At 39.7% G+C, this 17,660-nt stretch overlaps 4 protein-coding genes across 4 annotated transcripts in view; 2 read left to right on the forward strand and 2 right to left on the reverse strand.

Moving 5' to 3' along the window:
- Positions 1 to 1,549: 1,549 nt before the first annotated feature.
- Positions 1,550 to 5,487, reverse strand: LOC135347454 (tetratricopeptide repeat protein 19, mitochondrial-like). Its single transcript, XM_064545460.1, has 10 exons — positions 5,225 to 5,487; positions 4,838 to 5,055; positions 4,101 to 4,139; positions 3,975 to 4,043; positions 3,826 to 3,887; positions 3,692 to 3,772; positions 3,060 to 3,195; positions 2,685 to 2,859; positions 2,320 to 2,451; positions 1,550 to 1,757 (listed from the first exon to the last, which is right to left on the reverse strand). The coding sequence occupies exons 1-10, from the start codon at positions 5,442 to 5,444 to the stop codon at positions 1,633 to 1,635; spliced, it is 1,257 nt and encodes a 418-aa protein (XP_064401530.1). The 5' UTR covers positions 5,445 to 5,487; the 3' UTR covers positions 1,550 to 1,632.
- A 608-nt stretch (positions 5,488 to 6,095) lies between these two features.
- Positions 6,096 to 14,425, forward strand: LOC135347455 (uncharacterized). The gene is made up of 11 exons (XM_064545461.1): positions 6,096 to 6,257; positions 6,369 to 6,527; positions 7,819 to 8,239; positions 9,475 to 10,048; positions 10,201 to 12,570; positions 12,628 to 12,710; positions 12,766 to 12,834; positions 12,891 to 12,989; positions 13,145 to 13,292; positions 13,676 to 13,729; positions 13,890 to 14,425. Exons 2-11 carry the CDS (start codon positions 6,451 to 6,453, stop codon positions 14,342 to 14,344), a joined length of 4,350 nt encoding a protein of 1,449 aa, XP_064401531.1. The 5' UTR covers positions 6,096 to 6,257; positions 6,369 to 6,450; the 3' UTR covers positions 14,345 to 14,425.
- A 67-nt stretch (positions 14,426 to 14,492) lies between these two features.
- LOC135347460 (uncharacterized) lies at positions 14,493 to 17,232 on the forward strand. The gene is made up of 8 exons (XM_064545466.1): positions 14,493 to 14,562; positions 14,613 to 14,769; positions 14,916 to 15,004; positions 15,211 to 15,355; positions 15,773 to 15,894; positions 16,067 to 16,284; positions 16,649 to 16,745; positions 17,063 to 17,232. Exons 1-8 carry the CDS (start codon positions 14,560 to 14,562, stop codon positions 17,159 to 17,161), a joined length of 930 nt encoding a protein of 309 aa, XP_064401536.1. The 5' UTR covers positions 14,493 to 14,559; the 3' UTR covers positions 17,162 to 17,232.
- Positions 17,214 to 17,660, reverse strand: part of LOC135347457 (ATP-binding cassette sub-family F member 2-like) — a 21,337-nt gene continuing 20,890 nt past the window's right edge. Inside the window, exons 13-14 of the mRNA XM_064545463.1 lie at positions 17,623 to 17,660; positions 17,214 to 17,484 (exon numbers count right to left, since the gene is read on the reverse strand). The exon at positions 17,623 to 17,660 is cut by the window's right edge and continues 166 nt beyond it. Coding sequence (XP_064401533.1) covers positions 17,380 to 17,484; positions 17,623 to 17,660 — 143 coding nt within the window. The 3' untranslated portion in view covers positions 17,214 to 17,379. The remainder of the gene's footprint in view (positions 17,485 to 17,622) is intronic.

The following is a 17,660-nucleotide window of genomic DNA, read 5'->3' on the forward strand; positions in this document are numbered from 1 at the left end:
CTGGTTAATATATATATATAGATTCTTTTTCTATCCGCTTTTCAGAGATAGATTTCCAAGTATACTAAAGAGACTCTGGTATTGCTTCCTTCCTTTCTCTGGTTTTGAGTATTGTATTCATTATAGTGCAATCATTGGAGGCTCTTCACAAAAAGGAGGTAATCACCATTATTTCCTTGATGAGAAAGGATTGCTGGGAAATATTTTTTTTGTGCAATGCTGAAGTTACATTAGTTTGTGCTCAGGCCCCGTACAACATGCGGAGATTATTTGCTGCTTGTATGGGTTTACTTTTTTTGGCCTCTGCATATGCTGGTGAATATATAAGTGGTGTAATTCACCACAAAAATAATACTATGGTACTGATCTTGTTTGGAATCAAGGCCGCTATGAGTCTGCTTGGATTCATCTTGTACTGCCTCCTGGCTCGCTGGTATAAGAGGAGAGTTAGAGACGAGGACTACAATGCATACAGAGTGGTGGAGGAGGTCTATGATCGATATCTAACACCTCGTAACCTAGATGAGAAGATGACTTGATTATGGAGACAAAGAAAATGTATATTCTGTAATCGTTATTAATTCATAGATTTATATAATTATTATTGGTACTAAAATTCAATGCCAACAAGTGAAACTGAAAGTTAACAGTTACTAACTCATAATGCTGTGTAGCACTGCATGTAGAGTGTATTTCAGAGTCATTATAGTATGGTTATAGAGGTTTGTTGTGTAGTGTTTGTATTCCTTACTGAGAACTTTTCAATACATTTCACTTGTCTATCTTAACTTCTTTACAAAATTAAGGCACAGATGTTGTTCTTACGTACACTGATTCTAATATTAAAATTAATCATCAACATTTTTTCATTGTTTACATGAGAGTATCTTCACTTTATTAAATACATGTTGTCCTAATGCTATACTGAGGCAGTCTCCTATCCTAGTATCACTTGTTCTGTTAGGATAGCAATATATACCGCATAGACTACAAACCACTACTAGTCTACTGAGAAAGGGATCGAGCCTACCTTGCATGGACACTGCTTGTAAGTGCTACTGCTATTGCTAGCCTTAACTTAATCGAGACACTTTTTACAGACTATCCTGATTGGCTATAGTCACAATATATAACACTGGCATTTTTTCTGCCAATAATAATATTATGTCTCGGATATACTATCTAGTAGCCAATTACAAGCTACACAATAGCAAGGGTTGTTATCACAATATTTCTTGTAACAATTGTTTTGAATGAAGTCGTACTCTGTATAATACTTTGTGTGTTTTTGGTGGCACTGACATGTTTTATCTGCACACTACAGCTTGCTTCGGATCAGATCGATGCTTCATCAGCTACACACCACACAAAACTGACTTCATACGTATGGGAGCCAAGATTTCCTACTTGCCTTTTTATTATTCAACTCTCCGATGACAGTTTACATTGTACAACAATATTACATTTGCAAGCCCTATTCATTACTTTACTTCAGAGGTAAACCCCAAATTAAACTTTGAGCCAGGGCTACAATCTACATTGAGGTCTACTGGGGCACTTAACTATAATTATGCATTGTTTACATACACAGGCCTGCCATTTTAACAGGATTGACTTGTATAATAATTATGTCTACTGACAATTTTGTGTTTGTGAATTTATTGCTTGCAGAATGTGTTCTAATAATACGCTGTTTCCCGTCTTGCTCGCTATGACCTTGGCTTTTTTCAGAGCTCTTCTTGCCTCTTCTACTCTACCTGCAGAGAAATCAGTGTACTGAATGCACAGATTAAATCAGTATAGGCAATCCGAGGAGGACACAATTAACCTTAGGCGCTATAGGCACTAATTATGACTTTTTTTAAATTCTTTGAACGTTTCATCTTTCTTTCTTTATAACTCCACAAATCCTTTAGCTTTGCCCACATGCATAGGAGCGTGTGATTAGAAAAGATGAAACAATGTCATAATTAAGAATTCAGGCCTATAGCTTTATCTGATATTGTCATCAGTCATTGGGCACTACAGTAGACTCTCGCCAATTCGGCTCTCTGAATTATGGTCACCTCGATATACCGGTCGTTTCGTTTGGTATGGATTGCTAGCTTGATCATTACTTCCCCAAACTCGCCCTGAAATGCGGCCACTCGCTATTTTGCCTACTGTGGTCAGTTCTGTATGCCTGCCCCATGCAAACTACATTTTAAATGTGTTTCTTGCGATCGGATATACGTTTGGGTGTCTATTATAAAGAGGTTAGAGCTCAGTAATTTCGAAGTCGATTCACAATTTCACAGCTTAAGTACAAACCACCCCCACCTTGACTAATAAGGACAGTTCCCAGCGTGTAATAGTACAGCTCTAAGTCTTCTAACATTGCTTCGTCTTTGAGTGCCTCCAGGAGGGAAATGCTTTTTCTCAGATAAATCTCTGTTTTCGGGTCAGTAGTGTCTGTACAGTGAGTGTGTTCGTGCATGGGATAATTTAAATCAACCTTATAATTTAGCAGACTATTAAAATACAAACAATTAATAGACTAGTGATGTCATTACAAACAAAACAGACCTATACTTTTACCTTTCATTAATTGTCAGCATAAAATTAATTACTGACTATACAACACTATCTTCACACCACAAATTAATTTAAATACGCACGTGTACAAATCCACGAGTGCTCCTCACCTTTCATTGCTAGCACCATAGCGAGGTTGTAGCTGGTCACTGCCATGTTCTGAGCTGCTTGAGATCCACTCAGAGTCTCCATGATGTGCAGGCTCTCCTGGAGCAGCTGCTCTGCTTGTGCGGGTTGTCCGAGGCTGAGAAAGGCAGCTGCCTCATCGGTAAGCAAAGTGGCATACTGAAAATGAGAGTAGAACATTTTCAATAATGTGAATATTACAGGCTCTAAGATTGAGGTAACAAAGTTACTCTAGACTTATGGACTTAAAACCTCACTTTCAGTAAACAATTACTCTGACACAGATTATTACCATGCATGCACTTGTTCTAGAAATCAGTTATAGGCACTCAAAGGAATGCAATGAACGACACACATACCTGTAAGCTATTCTTCTTGAACAGCTCTGCAGCAATCTTCTTGGCCTCTCCATAAGCTAAGAGAGAATCTTGAGACTTTCCAATCATCATGAGATACTTGCCTTGGCTCTCATAGCATATACCCAGCAGAGCAAGGCTGAAAGAAACAACGACATTTTAAAACATTCCAGAGAGAGAGAGAGTGATTTATCGAGCTGCTACCCTCAACAAAAGTACGGAGCATCAGACTTGTAATCCAAAGTTTAAGGGTTTTACTTTAAGATATTAATTGTCAACCGTCGGACTAGTAGAGATCAGTATATCAAGAGTTTATAATAATTATATGAGAGAGAGAGAGAGAGAGTATCGAACGAAGCAATAACTGGCCAATTAGAGCGCCTGGAGTCGCCACTTGCCTCAAGGCCAGCAATAATGTTATTGCTAAATTGTTATTATTGATCACACGTTTTCAGACAGGAAGTCACTGATGCAAGGAATGCAAGCGTTCATATATCGATCGATTGGTACACGTGCACACAGCGTATTTTTCATTAAATGCAAATGATGCAACACGTTTTAACAACGAATATGTTTTTTCTCTCTTATTATGACCGGACTTGGTAATAATAGCTTCAATGGCTCAATCCACTTACTGATCTTTTGTTCTGTTCTCGTCCAAGCATTTCTTTGCACTCTCTACACACCACTGAAAGCCGATGTCCGCTTCTTTGTATCTGAGAAATAATTCAGTAAGAGATGACTACTTATAAAGTGTCTAGATACATACCTTGTTTGATTTGCGTAAATCTTTGAGAGCTTTAGCGATATCTCTATCATTGCCTCCTGCTCCTATAGGGAGAGCAATGCAGTGGTGAATACGAATAAGAGCTCCAATGAAATTGAAACCCAATACACACATGTAGTGGCTATACGTACATCCGTTCCATTTTCTGATCCAGTTGCTGTGACGATGAGTCGTAGAGTCTCCTTGAAAGTGGCTTCTGCCTGAGGGGGATTGAGATTGTTTCTTTATAATTATGTAATGCTAAAATTGAATATCACCTGTCTATACTTCTTTTGCTCCAAGTACAGATTAGCCAACTGCAGTACAATAAAAGAACTACATAATTATTGTAGAACACACCAACTTTTTTCTGGACATGTTATTTTTCTTGTTAAAGGTAAAGCAGGGTTTATTTCAGGATATTTCCCGAAAGAGGCAAAATGCTTAAAACCTAAGGGGGCACCATTTTTTAAATGAACGTAATACGCTGATCCAATGTCATGATTTTCTGAAAGTACTTTTCAAAATAATGATGTGTTTAAATCATTTTGTCGGGGCCATCACTTGCCACTATTGAATGCAGACCTCCACCGCAAAAGAAGAACGACAACTGATTTTATTTATTTGATTCCTCTACAACATGATTGTGTACTGGTCTTGGAATTGGCAAATACCTCAAATATGAACTTTGACACCATTGGAACTAAGCTTTCAGAACATATGATATTGGATACATGGAAATCAAGTTATGGTAGCTGAAAAGTCCCTAAAACCATTTGTTAAACAGGGGGGGGGTTGTAGTTTACCTTTTAACGGTCATATAATTTGAGTGCCGTTGATCCAATGTCAAAACCAGCTAAGAGCAAATTTTAGGGGGGAGGGCAATGTTAATACCATGCATGAAGTTAAATCCAGGAGGGGGCAAACCAAATCCAAGGGAAAGAAAAGCCCCTGAAATTAACGCTGTAAATAAATTATTATCTGAAATCTGAGTGTGATAGCGGCTAAATATCACCTTATCCATGGTAACGGCCTTGGCCTCAAGGTAGGTCTGATTCTGGGCATGCTCAGTAGAGCTGAGCAAGTGCAGGGCGCTGTGATAGCATTGGTCGGCTGTAGAGTAGTCACCATTGGAGTGAGCTTTTTGTGCTTTGAGAAGCTCACGTTTCACTGACTGAGGAACTTTCCCTTCCTCGTCTTTCTCGTCATGGAAACCAAAAAGGCCGAGAAAACCTGAATCGAAACGGTACAGGTGAAAACAAAGAGATGCTTATAGATCAGGCTCGGAACTATCATTAACTATGATTAGTTTGTAATAATTTAAGCCGGCCGATAATAATTATGGCAGAAGCAGAGCATATTTAATTCGGGGAAATAGATCTATCGAGTCTTTATTTCATACCTCCAAGCAAAAGACCCAGTCTGGAGTTAGTGTCGCTCTGATACCGAGAGCGATGACCACATAAGTTGATCTTGTATTTTGCAGTTGAGAAGTTAACAATCGAGCAGCTAGATCTACCTCTCAATGCTGCAGTCCTTCCACAGTGAACCTGATGGTTGTGTACTATTTGTCTCCACACAGAAGGGATCCTGACTACTCTGGTCAAAGCTCTAGGAAGCATTATTTTTTCCTCTCTGGACTGACAAAACGGTAAGGAGCGCTGTTGGCATTAAGTACATTTTCACCATTATTTTAATCTAGATGATCTAGATCTAGCTACCATGACAATGTGGCCACAAATTAGTTGGGCGGAGCCCGACCGTCCCTCAACTAGCCACAAATCTGAGAGGGTGCATAATAATTGTAAGTACACAATGTACATGTATGAAGTTTTGAGTATTGCATGCTAGAGTAAAATTAATTGCTCAGAAATTGTTTTCAAGGAGTCGTATTAAAAGTGCTAGAACATTTCTGGGCAGTGCAGTGCTGTTATGCAGCTATTTCGCGTTGGCCCGCACTTTGAGCCGCTGATCTTATTTCATGCAATGCCATAATGGCATTACTATTTCTACCATAATTCAAAATAAATCTATGTGTGCCAGATTAAAATATATGTTTAATTCCTACTAATCTCTAAACCTAAATTTACCGGCGGCCGGAGTGGATATTAATGCATGGGGCTCTATAGTTATTGTGATAGATCTACTCACCAGGTCAATGTGTTATTCTATACTTCATATAAAAGTAAAAGTAGGAAGATCTACTAATACAACTTTCACATAGGATGTTAGTGGCCAGGGAATGTACCATCACATGCACGCCTACTTTACTGGAGTATAACCACAATAGCCCATTATTCTCTAGCACTGCTACTGCCTCTAGATCTATTGGCCTAGCTATATATAGTCAGTTTTGTGAGGTGTAGCTGCATGATCTGCAAGTAATAATTTCATTCCTATATACTAGTCTAGACCTACTTTTTGCAAGCTGCAAGGTATGTGCATTTGTAGCTTTTATATGTGAGCTATGTAGCAGAGTCTTTGTGTACAGTAAATAGTCATAAACCAGGTGTATTTAGAGCATTTCCACTTTTTAATTTCCCTAGACAGAGGTTGTTGGACCATAAGAAACTCTACTTTCAAGTTGCCAAGCAGATCAAGGTTTCTACCCGGAACCGTCTCAGTGCCATGGCCACCCGGTCCCCTATGGGTATTGATGTGAGCTTCAGGGGAGAACAACAGGAGAAGAAAGAGAGGAGATCAAGGTAAACTGATTGTGGTGCAGGTTTAAGGTTAAGGCATTTGGTCACATGTAACAATGACTTTACTGTTGAGTTTTGCACCTCCAAGCCTCTATAATCGAGGTAATACTTGTGTTGTACCTCCTCTGCTGGTTACCCATTGGTCAATATACACTGCTAATTTTCTCTCTGCATACAGGAACATTTTAGGCCAATTGAGGCACACATGTCGTATATACCTCCTCTGGGTAACCAATATAATAATTGGGATGAAGCCGGGTGGTGGCTCATTTTTACAAGGTTGCTTATCTATAGCCACGTGGTCAGACTGTGTGCTGATTTGATGGGTGTGACTTAATTAAGCTTATGGGTTCTGTATTCTTCTTGCTATAAGTTTTAGATATGATTACAGTGCCTTCAGCTTTGAGAGTAAATTTAACCACAGAGTGAGTAGTTGTACTTAAATGTATCTCAAGATTGGAACATGCATTTCTAAGAAATTGTGCTGATACCATTGTGTAAGTGAATAAATAAGCTACAACCTTATTTGAAAATATTTCCCCAAAAGTTGTTGTAGTGGGAAATCATTTTAGGTAAAAATGGGGGTGATCGTAAAATATATGTGTAACATGAAATATCTCCGGAACTAAAGTATTTCTGAACAACTTTTTTGTATCAAAAGATAGAAAATTAATATTAATGTGCAAAAACAATTAGACCTTAGCCGACAAATTCGCTTGAGTTCCATCGCTAAGCAAAAAGGCACCTAAAATATCCCATAATTGAGTATTAATCAGGACGTGTACTTATGTAAGCTATACGTAACCATGCATATGTTAGCTAAACTATTCAGGAATGTTGTGCCAAAGTTCCATACCTTAGCCGAAAACAATTTTTTTTTTTTTTTTTTTTTTCAATAATACACACACTCAGTATAGTTCAATGTACAGTATAGTGTAATAATTATGCTAGTTAGTTCAATGTTCAGGGATCAGTGGTCTGTTATCAGTGAACAATTGGTCTTTTCCATCGCTAAGCGATTGTCCACTATAGAAAATGTTGGTGTTTTATAAACCACCACATACCCACCACCTTTGGTTGCCATGGAAATATTTTTGGATATGTTTTAGATAATTAATTTTGTTCACCAACACAATGGTATCATCATATTTTCTTAGAAATGTTCCAATCTCAAAATTTATGTACTAACACGTACAAATTGCGTTTATTTACTCTATAGACTAAAGGCACTGTATACTTATAGCTAGGGTGTGCTACCTAAAGACTGTTTGCAATCCATCACACACCCCCATAGGAGGAGTCGACCAAGTGTTCGCATGCATCGAATATTACCAGAGGACACCTCCGTGGAAACAAATGGGCAGCAGCAAGAAGAAGATGAGAACAAATCTATCCCAGGAACGAGAGTCTTCTTTGTAATCAAAGTTCTGTTTGGCATAATCTTCTTCCTCATTGTGCTAGTGTGCACCGTGTTTAGCAAGCTCACCCTGGTTAGTCTAACGAATAAATTGAGGGACCTCTCATTCTGCAACGATACTACTGTCAATCCAATGTGCACGGAAAAAATCGAAAGCTCATTAGTTTCTCTTTACTGGCAGCTTCTCCTTGTCATGGTGATTCCAACTTTCATTGTATTTATGCGATCGCTGGTTTTTGGAGTTTTGGGAAAGACAACACAGACATATCCCTGGCCAAAAATGAAGTCCGCAATTTTGGTAAGCTTTGATCTGGTGCAGCCTATAGATGTAATTGAATGCTACCCATCATGCAGTGTGCTACATACAGTGCTCTGTTTTAGCAGTACACTTTGAGCTTCAGTTAGACACACTTGAGTTGTGTGCATGCATGCATGTGGTTGACATATGGGACCATTAATTTGATTGTTTAAAGCATAATTAGGTATCTTGTCGTGGTAGATACTACTAGGACTATGGATTACTACTGTCATTGTAAGCAAAAACCACTGAAGTCCTGCATGTGAATATTGTTTAAAATGCATGCAGAGGTGGTCATTATAGGTCGCTATTTGAGGTATCGCACAAGGGTCTTAACTTGCACACGATCAGTGCTTGCTCACATGTGACAGCCATGTGGCTCTACGTTGGAAGTGAACATTAGAATTACGTGTATCAGTCTCCAACAGAGCTAGCTAGAGATTAGATTAGACTGATGTTTATGTCTCAGAAGAGATATCGTGGATCTCCAACACCACAGCAGCCTCAGAAGAAGCTGTCCAGCATGCTACACATGCACCCTTTGAAACCAACTTCGAGCAAGCGAATAGTGTTTGCCTAGCCCTTGGTGATCATGATCATGTGCAAACCCTTGTGCGATACCCCAATTATGTAGCGACCTAATGAGACCGGTCCTACCTCCTCTAAATACATGTGTACTCAGATTGTCATTATGTCTCAGAGCATAGCCGTACAAGGCATACGGTACAGCTGTTCAACTTTCTATTGTAACTGCTCAACGGTTTCAAATGCGACAAAAACTAACCACTTCTATAGGATTTTAGCTTGGGTGTTGTTCGTGGATTTGCAAACTGAAAACTTCTTTCTTGAGTTATAGCCTGTTGCAATCTTTTCAGAATCTTTCATAGAATCACCTGTTCACACAACCTTTCTAACTTATGAGTATACTAAAGTGCTTTGTTTTATAGCTATACAAAAGTCAGAAAAAAGCTGAAAAGCTGTACACCATTTGCCAGAACCAGCCATTATTGTGAACTCTGACCTCTTTGCAGATCCACCCTTTCCCCCATTTTAATGACAGGAACCGGAATATACTTCAAAATATCCTTGAAGGTCATCTCAAACCATCACTCAGATCTAGACTTTTGTTTCCATTAAGGTCCTAACTCTAGACCAATGCAAAACATGCCTTGAGGCAGTATAATTTATTATTTATGCTTGCAACATTCATATTTACACACACTCATACACTGCAGGGTATAGTTGCCTCCATTCTTGAAGTTGTAGCGATCAGTGTGTTCGTATTCCTGGTGATGGCTGAACTTCCTCCCGGTATCTCTCTCCTACTTCTCAGTGGAGTTTTTTTCTGTCAGATTGCAATCGATATCGTGTGTACCAAGAAAATTTGCTGTGGACTGAAATCTAAACCATTGGGATACAAAAATATAGAAGATAGTTTGCAAGATTCACAAGAAAATGGAAACCTAGATTCACAGCAAGAGGCAATCACAGTTTCTAGCGTCCGGCTAGGAAAAGTGCGCAAGATTCTTAGTGTTCTTAAGCTGCTGCTTGAAAATAAGACTGTTAAAATTCTAGCTCTCTCGCTTCAATTCAGCAGTGTGGTTCTTTTTATCGCTCTTTGGTGCTTTAGGTTTATGTCATTTTCCAATACGGGGCTCACCACCGATCTGTACAGGACAAGACCAATGATAGCTCTGCCTTTTTGTCTGTTGGTGCTGTCTGTCATATGGACGAACAAGTTTCAAGATTGGATCACGAAGATCAACAAACATGGTGCGTACGACGACAGAACAGCAAGATACAAATCAAGTAAGTCTTAACTACATATATAATTATAGCAGATTGAATGTACGTATAAGTGTGTACAGTGTGTGTGTGTGTTTGCAATTGTTTGCATCCATGCAATTATAAACTCTGTGAAAGTTTGAGCACTGTCTAGACTTTTTATTTTTCTTCTATAGGTTTTATCAACTCGTCAGTTCGACTAGTATTGTACCCGTTTGTCACCTACATCATCTTCCGTTACATCACCACTCATAAAGTAGACCCGTGGTGCATGGTCCCTTCTGATAGCCCTTGTTTGGATTTCAGCGGCGACACTTTATCGACCTTTTTAGTGCAGATATTCACCACTATGTTTGCATACCTCTTTGCTTGGATTGCCTGTACAATGACATTGAGTCCATATGGTATGGCATTACCACTTCTAATCGCTACTCCACTATCAGCTATTTGCTATTACGTTCACATGTACGGTTTCCAATATTTGTCTTTCCTGAGTTTTTATAAAAGCGAATCGATTATTATTTTCGGTCATGCATATCCTTGGGCACCCATTATCCTTGGATTTCTGTGGGTGGGGCAAATTCTTGGCATCGGATTTTACATATTCACAAAGAGAAACATTATTTTATCTGAGGATTCAAACATGTTTTTAACTCCATCTTATGACGGTGTGTTTTTCGAACAGCATATGATTTTGAACAGACAAGTGAAGAAAACAGGGGCTTCGGAGAATGAGATGACATTTATGGGAAATGTGATACTGAGAAGTCTAAGAACAATCTTCATCTGCTCTACAATGTATCGAGAAAATGTGGTCGAAATGAGACAAATGCTGACTTCCATAAGACGTGTAGCCTTGAATTACGAGAGAGAGAAAAGAATCAACCGACAAAATTGTGACTCTTACGAATCGCATATTTTCTTTGATGGCGCTCTGAACGGAACTCAGTTGCAAGATTTCGGACTTCAACTATTATCTCTTTTAGAGGAGACTCTCGAAGTTAAACCAAAAGACGGTATAAAGAAAATCACTCCTTATGGAATGTGTTTACAGTACCGTCTCAATAAAGTTGAACCAATGTCATTTTACATTCACTTCAAAGATAAAAATTTAGTCAAGCCGAAAAAGAGGTGGAGTCAAGTCATGTACATAAATTACGTCATCAACTACCGTATTCAGAATGATCCTAAGCTAACGGCAAACAACACGTTTATACTCACAACTGACGCAGATATCGATTTCACTGCAAAATCAGCTGTTGTTCTACTGGACATGCTCGAAACAAACCCTAAAATTGGAGCGGTATGTGCCCGTACACACCCTAAGGGCTCGGGGCCTATGTATTGGTACCAGGTTTTCGATTATGCAATAGGACATTGGTTCCAAAAACCGGCCGAACATTTGCTAGGATGTGTCCTCTGCTCTCCTGGCTGCTTTAGCGTGTTTCGTTGCAGTGCTCTGCAGGAGGTTATTGAAACGTACTCTACCCTGGCGACCAATGGGATGGAGTTTCTAATGAAGGATATGGGTGAAGATCGATGGCTGTGTACACTTCTTATCAAGAAAGGCTGGCGACTCGAATATTGTGCTATTTCAGAGGACCAAACCTACTGCCCACTTGAGTTTGGGGAGTTTTTTGGACAGCGTAGGAGATGGATTCCGTCTACGATTGCCAACCTGAGCTTGCTGATTTCCGAAACTACTAGCATCACTCGAAAAAATGACACTGTATCTGTTTTGTTTATTCTGTTTCAAGCTATTATGGTGTTCTCTACGGCTATCTCCCCCGCTACTGTGATACTGTTGATTGCCTCAGGCCTTCAGTCAGCGTTCTCTATTTCTGATGAACTCACCTATTTAATAATTGCACTGCTGATATTTGTGAGTGTAATCTATGGAATGGTCTGTCTCTTTGCTTCACCAAAATCCCAAATAGATGTTGCAAAAGTTTTGAGTTTCATCTTTGCAATAGTAATGCTAACGGTTTTCGTGGGCATCTTGCAGGGTGTCATACAAGACATTTTTCCTGACCCAGATCTCACTTTTCTCAAATCTCCCAACTGTTCTGCTATTACTGGACAAAATATCACTGGTGATATTGCAAAGTGCAAAGGTCTTTCAAGATACCTCGATTCTCTACCAAACACACTCCCACAGGGCCAGTTCAAACTACCAGTCAGTATTAGCGTCATCTACCTCGGTATCTTTGCAGTTACCTTTATCGTTGCAGCTCTCTTACACCCTACCGAGTTCACTTGCCTTTTTCATTTTATTTGGTATATCTTGGCCTTGCCCTCGGGCTATTTGCTGTTGCTGATCTACTCGGCTGCTAACTTGGACTCTCAAAGCTGGGGCACTCGGGAAGGCAGTAGTGGAAAGGATAAAGGATTGCTCGGATGGGGAAAGTACTTCAAAATAGCGTGGAACAAACTTGTGTCTTGTTGTGTTCAAACTCGGTGTTGTAAGCCCGATCAAGATATTGAAAATATAACCACCGCCAAAGAGGCACCAAAGAAAGAACAAGAAGACAGCAGCTCATCACATGGTAAGTGTGTTATACTGTCTATTGTGTATTGTGTAATAATTCTATGTTTTTGTTTAGAGCACCACTCTATGGCTGATATAGACTATGTTAAAATGAGTAAAGAAGCTCGGAAATGGTTACTGAAGAACGGTTGCAGTGAGGTAGGTATTTCACATACAACTATTGTAGGATTACGAGTGAAGCTTCATTACACAGGACTATGTTCAGATGTTCTCTGAGAATGGATACACCACCGAACACTACATTGCAGCTATGGCACTCAAAGTTCGTTAATATGATGGAGTAGTAAAGTTTTTTTTTATGACCTTCTCAACTATTAGGATCTTGAGGAGATTGGAATCGACAAGAGAGGGTTTCGACTTCGTCTTGCCAAGGCAGCCAAGAGGCTACCTGGTCTGCCCATACACGTGGATGTTCCAGTGAGCTGAGTTGTAATTCTCTAACTAGACAACTCAATCAGTACTTTCCCCATGCATTTACCATTTCGTTTAGACCACACTGACCCCTCCACACACACACACACACACACACACAAATGCTTCGTGTAAAAATTCTCATTCTCTACCTTATACAGGAGGATGTAGGAACATGGTTGAGAAATCTTGAGATGACCGAGTACACACAGCTGTTCATGTCCGAAGGTTATGAGGCGGGGGAGGATATCGAGAATTTGAAAGGCCTCACAAAGAAAGATTTGCAAGGGATGGGGATCACAAAAAGAGGTGAGTTTGTGGGAACGTTTGGTAGGTGCTGTGTGAACTTATTACAAAACTTCACATTAATTTTAACACAGTCATTCATGCATTTATGCTCTATTTGGTCAAAGTGTACAAAGCTTTAATTGCCTGACAGATTTAGTTAGATTTAGTATTTTAATAAGTTCATTTCGTCAATATCCTATAATAAGCTAATTGCACGCTAAACTTGATCATTGTATATAGTGGTATTGAAAATACAATGATTATAGGCAGGGAACATTGGGCTAGAGTATAGTCTAGTATAGCTAGTACCTGTCAAAACAGGCAATACAAACTCATTGTCCTAATTTAGCCTACCCATTATCCTGTCAACCATATTCAGTTCATAATGGAATACTCTGTTACAGCTCATTTGCAGCGCCTGACAAAGGCACTACACAGTCTGGCATACCCCAAGGAAGGTTCGTTCACTGATATTAATTCAAATTTCCTGTGTGTGAAAAAATTAAACTTCCACTGAAACTTCCATGGTTTTAATTATAATTATAATTAATAATAATTTGATAAGCTGACCAAGTTTGCTGACAGTGCATTAATTCAATACTTGTCTCTCATTTCCAGTTGAGCTACAAATGTACCACACTAAAGGAGTGATAGAAAATGTTAGTGACGTGCCGCTGAGCAACGAAGAAACTCAATTCTGGAAAGACTTGATTGTCAAGAAGCTCAAACCAGTCTCAACACAACTCACCGCTATTGAGGAGATCAAGGAGTCACTACGCAGTCTAAGAAACACGGTCCTTGTGGTTCTGTTCCTTGTGAACATCATGTGGATCATTGCACTCTCCACTTTTAAATTTCCGAGACTGGCTGATTACGGTATTGACCCGAGGGCGTTTCAGTTCTTGTTTCTGTTTGTGTACGGCTTCATCATCATTGTGCAGTTCTTGATGATGATCTGCCACAGAGGGATCACCTTGGTGCACTATTTTGGACGAGTTAGACCTTATCATGTTGTCATACCTCCCACCGGTCAACTAGACTTTTTGAATGTATCTTTAAAGCATCCATACTAGATAGTATTGTGTTTGTGTGTTTTTGTGGATGATACTTTATGATTTATTATACAGTTTTACAACAGACAATCTTTCCCCTAATTTTGATAAGAGCAAAACCCTGATTTTCTTTAGACGACCTTTCCCCCTAATTTCAATCTTGAGATTTCCAATTTTGATAAGAGCAAAACCCTGATTTTCTTTAGACGACCTTTCCCCCTAATTTCAATACTGAAATGGTAAGCTTGAGATTTCAGTTGTTCCATATTTATGTTTGCTACGGTTCAAGGACCTTGAGAGCGCGCAGGAATCCTTTGTTCGTTTCCTAGGACAGCTACAGCAAGACTGCAAGATAGGATTCTTGGAATGGGTGTGCAAAGAGTACAGTCCCAGTGCATTGGAACCAGACCACATGGACCTGCTGAAGGAGGAAACTGAGGAACCAGGTAAAGCAATTTATCATTGAACTTCTATTTTACGGGTAAATTTATTGCCTGAGGAGAGATATTGATCTCAACACGTAAGATCTACAATTTACCTGCTGTACGTACGTAATATTTATAATTATACACTCCGTGTTATTCGTGTACAGATGTTCTTGATGAGATAGCGAGGGACCTTAAGGCAGTTCTACCACTGACGGCACTGTCACCAGGGGAACCACAGTTTATTCCCGATGAGGTAATGTTGCTAAATCATGTGAAGGTGAAGCTTGCACCAAGGAAACATTGTGGCGACAATGTTCGCCCTACATGTAACTATCGACCTTCCAACAGCACTGTTGAGACCACTCAATTCATGTCTTGCGCTTTTAACTTTAGCATCCCCATAGAGACAACCTATTGTTTGCACTAGCTGTATAGCTGCCCTTCCCCCTTCCCCCTCAGGGCTCCTCCAGTGAGAAGACCACCACCCTGCACGTAGACTCGTTCCTCTACCCAGAGGAGGAGGACATTGACCAACTGTGCTCTCAGCTGGGCATCAGTAGGAGCTACTGTCTCCACTGTGCCTCATGGAGAACTGCACCTCTCAGTAAGATCGAAGATTGTTTGCAGGCTATTAAACATTACACTCCTCTATAATTATATATATGAGACACTGGAAACGAACCTGTTCGAGCTGCACGATTGAAGTGTGTCGAACTCCCTCAGTCATCTCCCCATTTGGATTTAGGGTAGCTAATTATTCGGAACCAGTTTGAACTATATGAAATCCTCAGCAAAGAGTTATTTGTGTGCGATTGAAATGTATCCTGGGGTCCTAGTAGCTACAGAATGTACATTTTATTTGTTTCAGAATGTACATTTTATTTGTTACAGAATGTACATTTTATTTGTTACAAACTGACTTAGCTATGTAGAGCCACACCTTTCTCACACACAGCCTTTGGGTCGCCCAGATTAGCTACATGAAAATATTTACTGTTCTGTTGTTTATTTTTGCTCCTAGATTTTATCTCACACTCCATGTCTCGTGATGAGGTTCGGTACATCTTTGGGGATCTTCTGCCTGACCTGACCGGGAAGACAGTAGTGGATGTGGGATCTCGTCTTGGGGCCGCTGTGTATGAGGTGTGCAAGTGGGGGGGGGGAGGGTAGCCTTACCGTATGTGTATGTATCTTATTCACGTGTGAGTGGAATCTATTAAGATGTGTATGCTTTGCCTCTTGGCTAGCTACAGCTTTAATCAGTATCTGATCCCTTCAGTTGTATACTGTTTACTAAAAGTCTTTATTCCCCCAGGGCTTTCTCCACTCCAAGGCAGCCTCTCCGGTTGGCATAGAAAAGAACGCTTACTTCTGTGAGATACAGCAGAGGACGGTTACCAAGTACAACATGGCTGGCAGGGTGAAAATAGTGTGCTCGGATGTACTCGAACAGGGACAGCTGTTAGCCTCCGCTGACGTCGTGGTACTCAACTACGTCTTTGAAATGTTCCGTACTCTGGAGGAGAGAGCCAGGTAAGCAAGTGTCGTGATAGTTCGTTTCTGCATGATTGAAATCTCAGTGGAGAGCTTCTTTTTAGCTTATAATATATATAAATCTACAGTTTTGGAATACTTTTTTAGGCAAATTTCCATTTCTTACGCACATGGTGTTTATGTTTTCATTTCCTGCACGTGTTGCTGCTGTAAACTTGTTTATCAGTCCACACGCAACACATGCAGGGGGTACCGTAGCAAATGTTTATCTGCCCCCCCACACGTATATGTATATACAGGATGTGGGAGTTTCTATTGTTAGTCCACACGCACAACACATGCAGGGGGTACCATAGCAAATGTTTATCTGCCCCCCCCCCCCTACGTGTACATGTATATACAGGATATGGGAGTTTCTATTCTCAACAGTAAGGAGGAGAGGAACAATACTCATCACAGTCACGAGCATTCAGGACTGCTGGAAACCACTCCCCTTTAATGTAACCTACCGTATAGTGCGAACTTTTTATTTCGTGGAATAACTGCTCACCGGAAGCCACGCCTTTAATCTTTGCACGTTATAGCATAATTAAAGAACAATTTTCGTGCAGGATTGCTAACCCATGAAATCAGCAAAAATAAAAATTTCGTGCTATACGGTATTCAAATTCGTATACAATATTTCTGTGCATATTTGAAACAGAACACTAGTCTTGGTACTTGGTTTGACTATGTATACATGTATATGGTGTAATTGTGTGAATGCATGGCTTGATCAGCAAAACGTTTCTATTGATAATTTGCGTTGTTTGTGCAGACCCAGCTGGAGCTGGACTCGTGGGTGGTTGAGATGGAGACAGGAGCTGATCCAAGCAACGAAGACCTTACTAACTTACATCTCTACTGTGTGCTGTGAACAAAATTAACCATTGTATATATAATTATACCTCCCAAACTATCAATTGCAATTGAATTCGTAAACATCAATTTGTCCAGATAAAATTGAAAGTCAAAGGAAATTAACTGACTGCATAATTATGTACTCTGCTCATGATCATAAATAATGATTTTGCAATATTAAATAGTCTTCTGAGTCTCAGTTATTAAATAGTTCATTGCTTATGGAGTTTTAATTCAGTCTTTTCTGACAACTCTCTTGAGTGCAAACTTGTACGCCTGGATATCTCCCTTCCACGGGTGAATGCCTTGCTTCTCGCACACCCATATCTCCTTGGCAACCTACAGCAATAAGCCATGATCAACATACATAAAATCAGATTCTCTACAATGTTACACAATCAAAATTATATCGTTTTTTGTAGTATATACACACATTGTAAACATGAAAAGTAATGGTCCTATATTCATTATCCCCACCTGACTAATAAGCCTGAAGTCATGGCTAACCAACATCA

Source organism: Halichondria panicea, chromosome 14 (genome assembly GCF_963675165.1).
Source record: "Halichondria panicea chromosome 14, odHalPani1.1, whole genome shotgun sequence".
Classification (NCBI taxonomy): domain Eukaryota; kingdom Metazoa; phylum Porifera; class Demospongiae; order Suberitida; family Halichondriidae; genus Halichondria; species Halichondria panicea.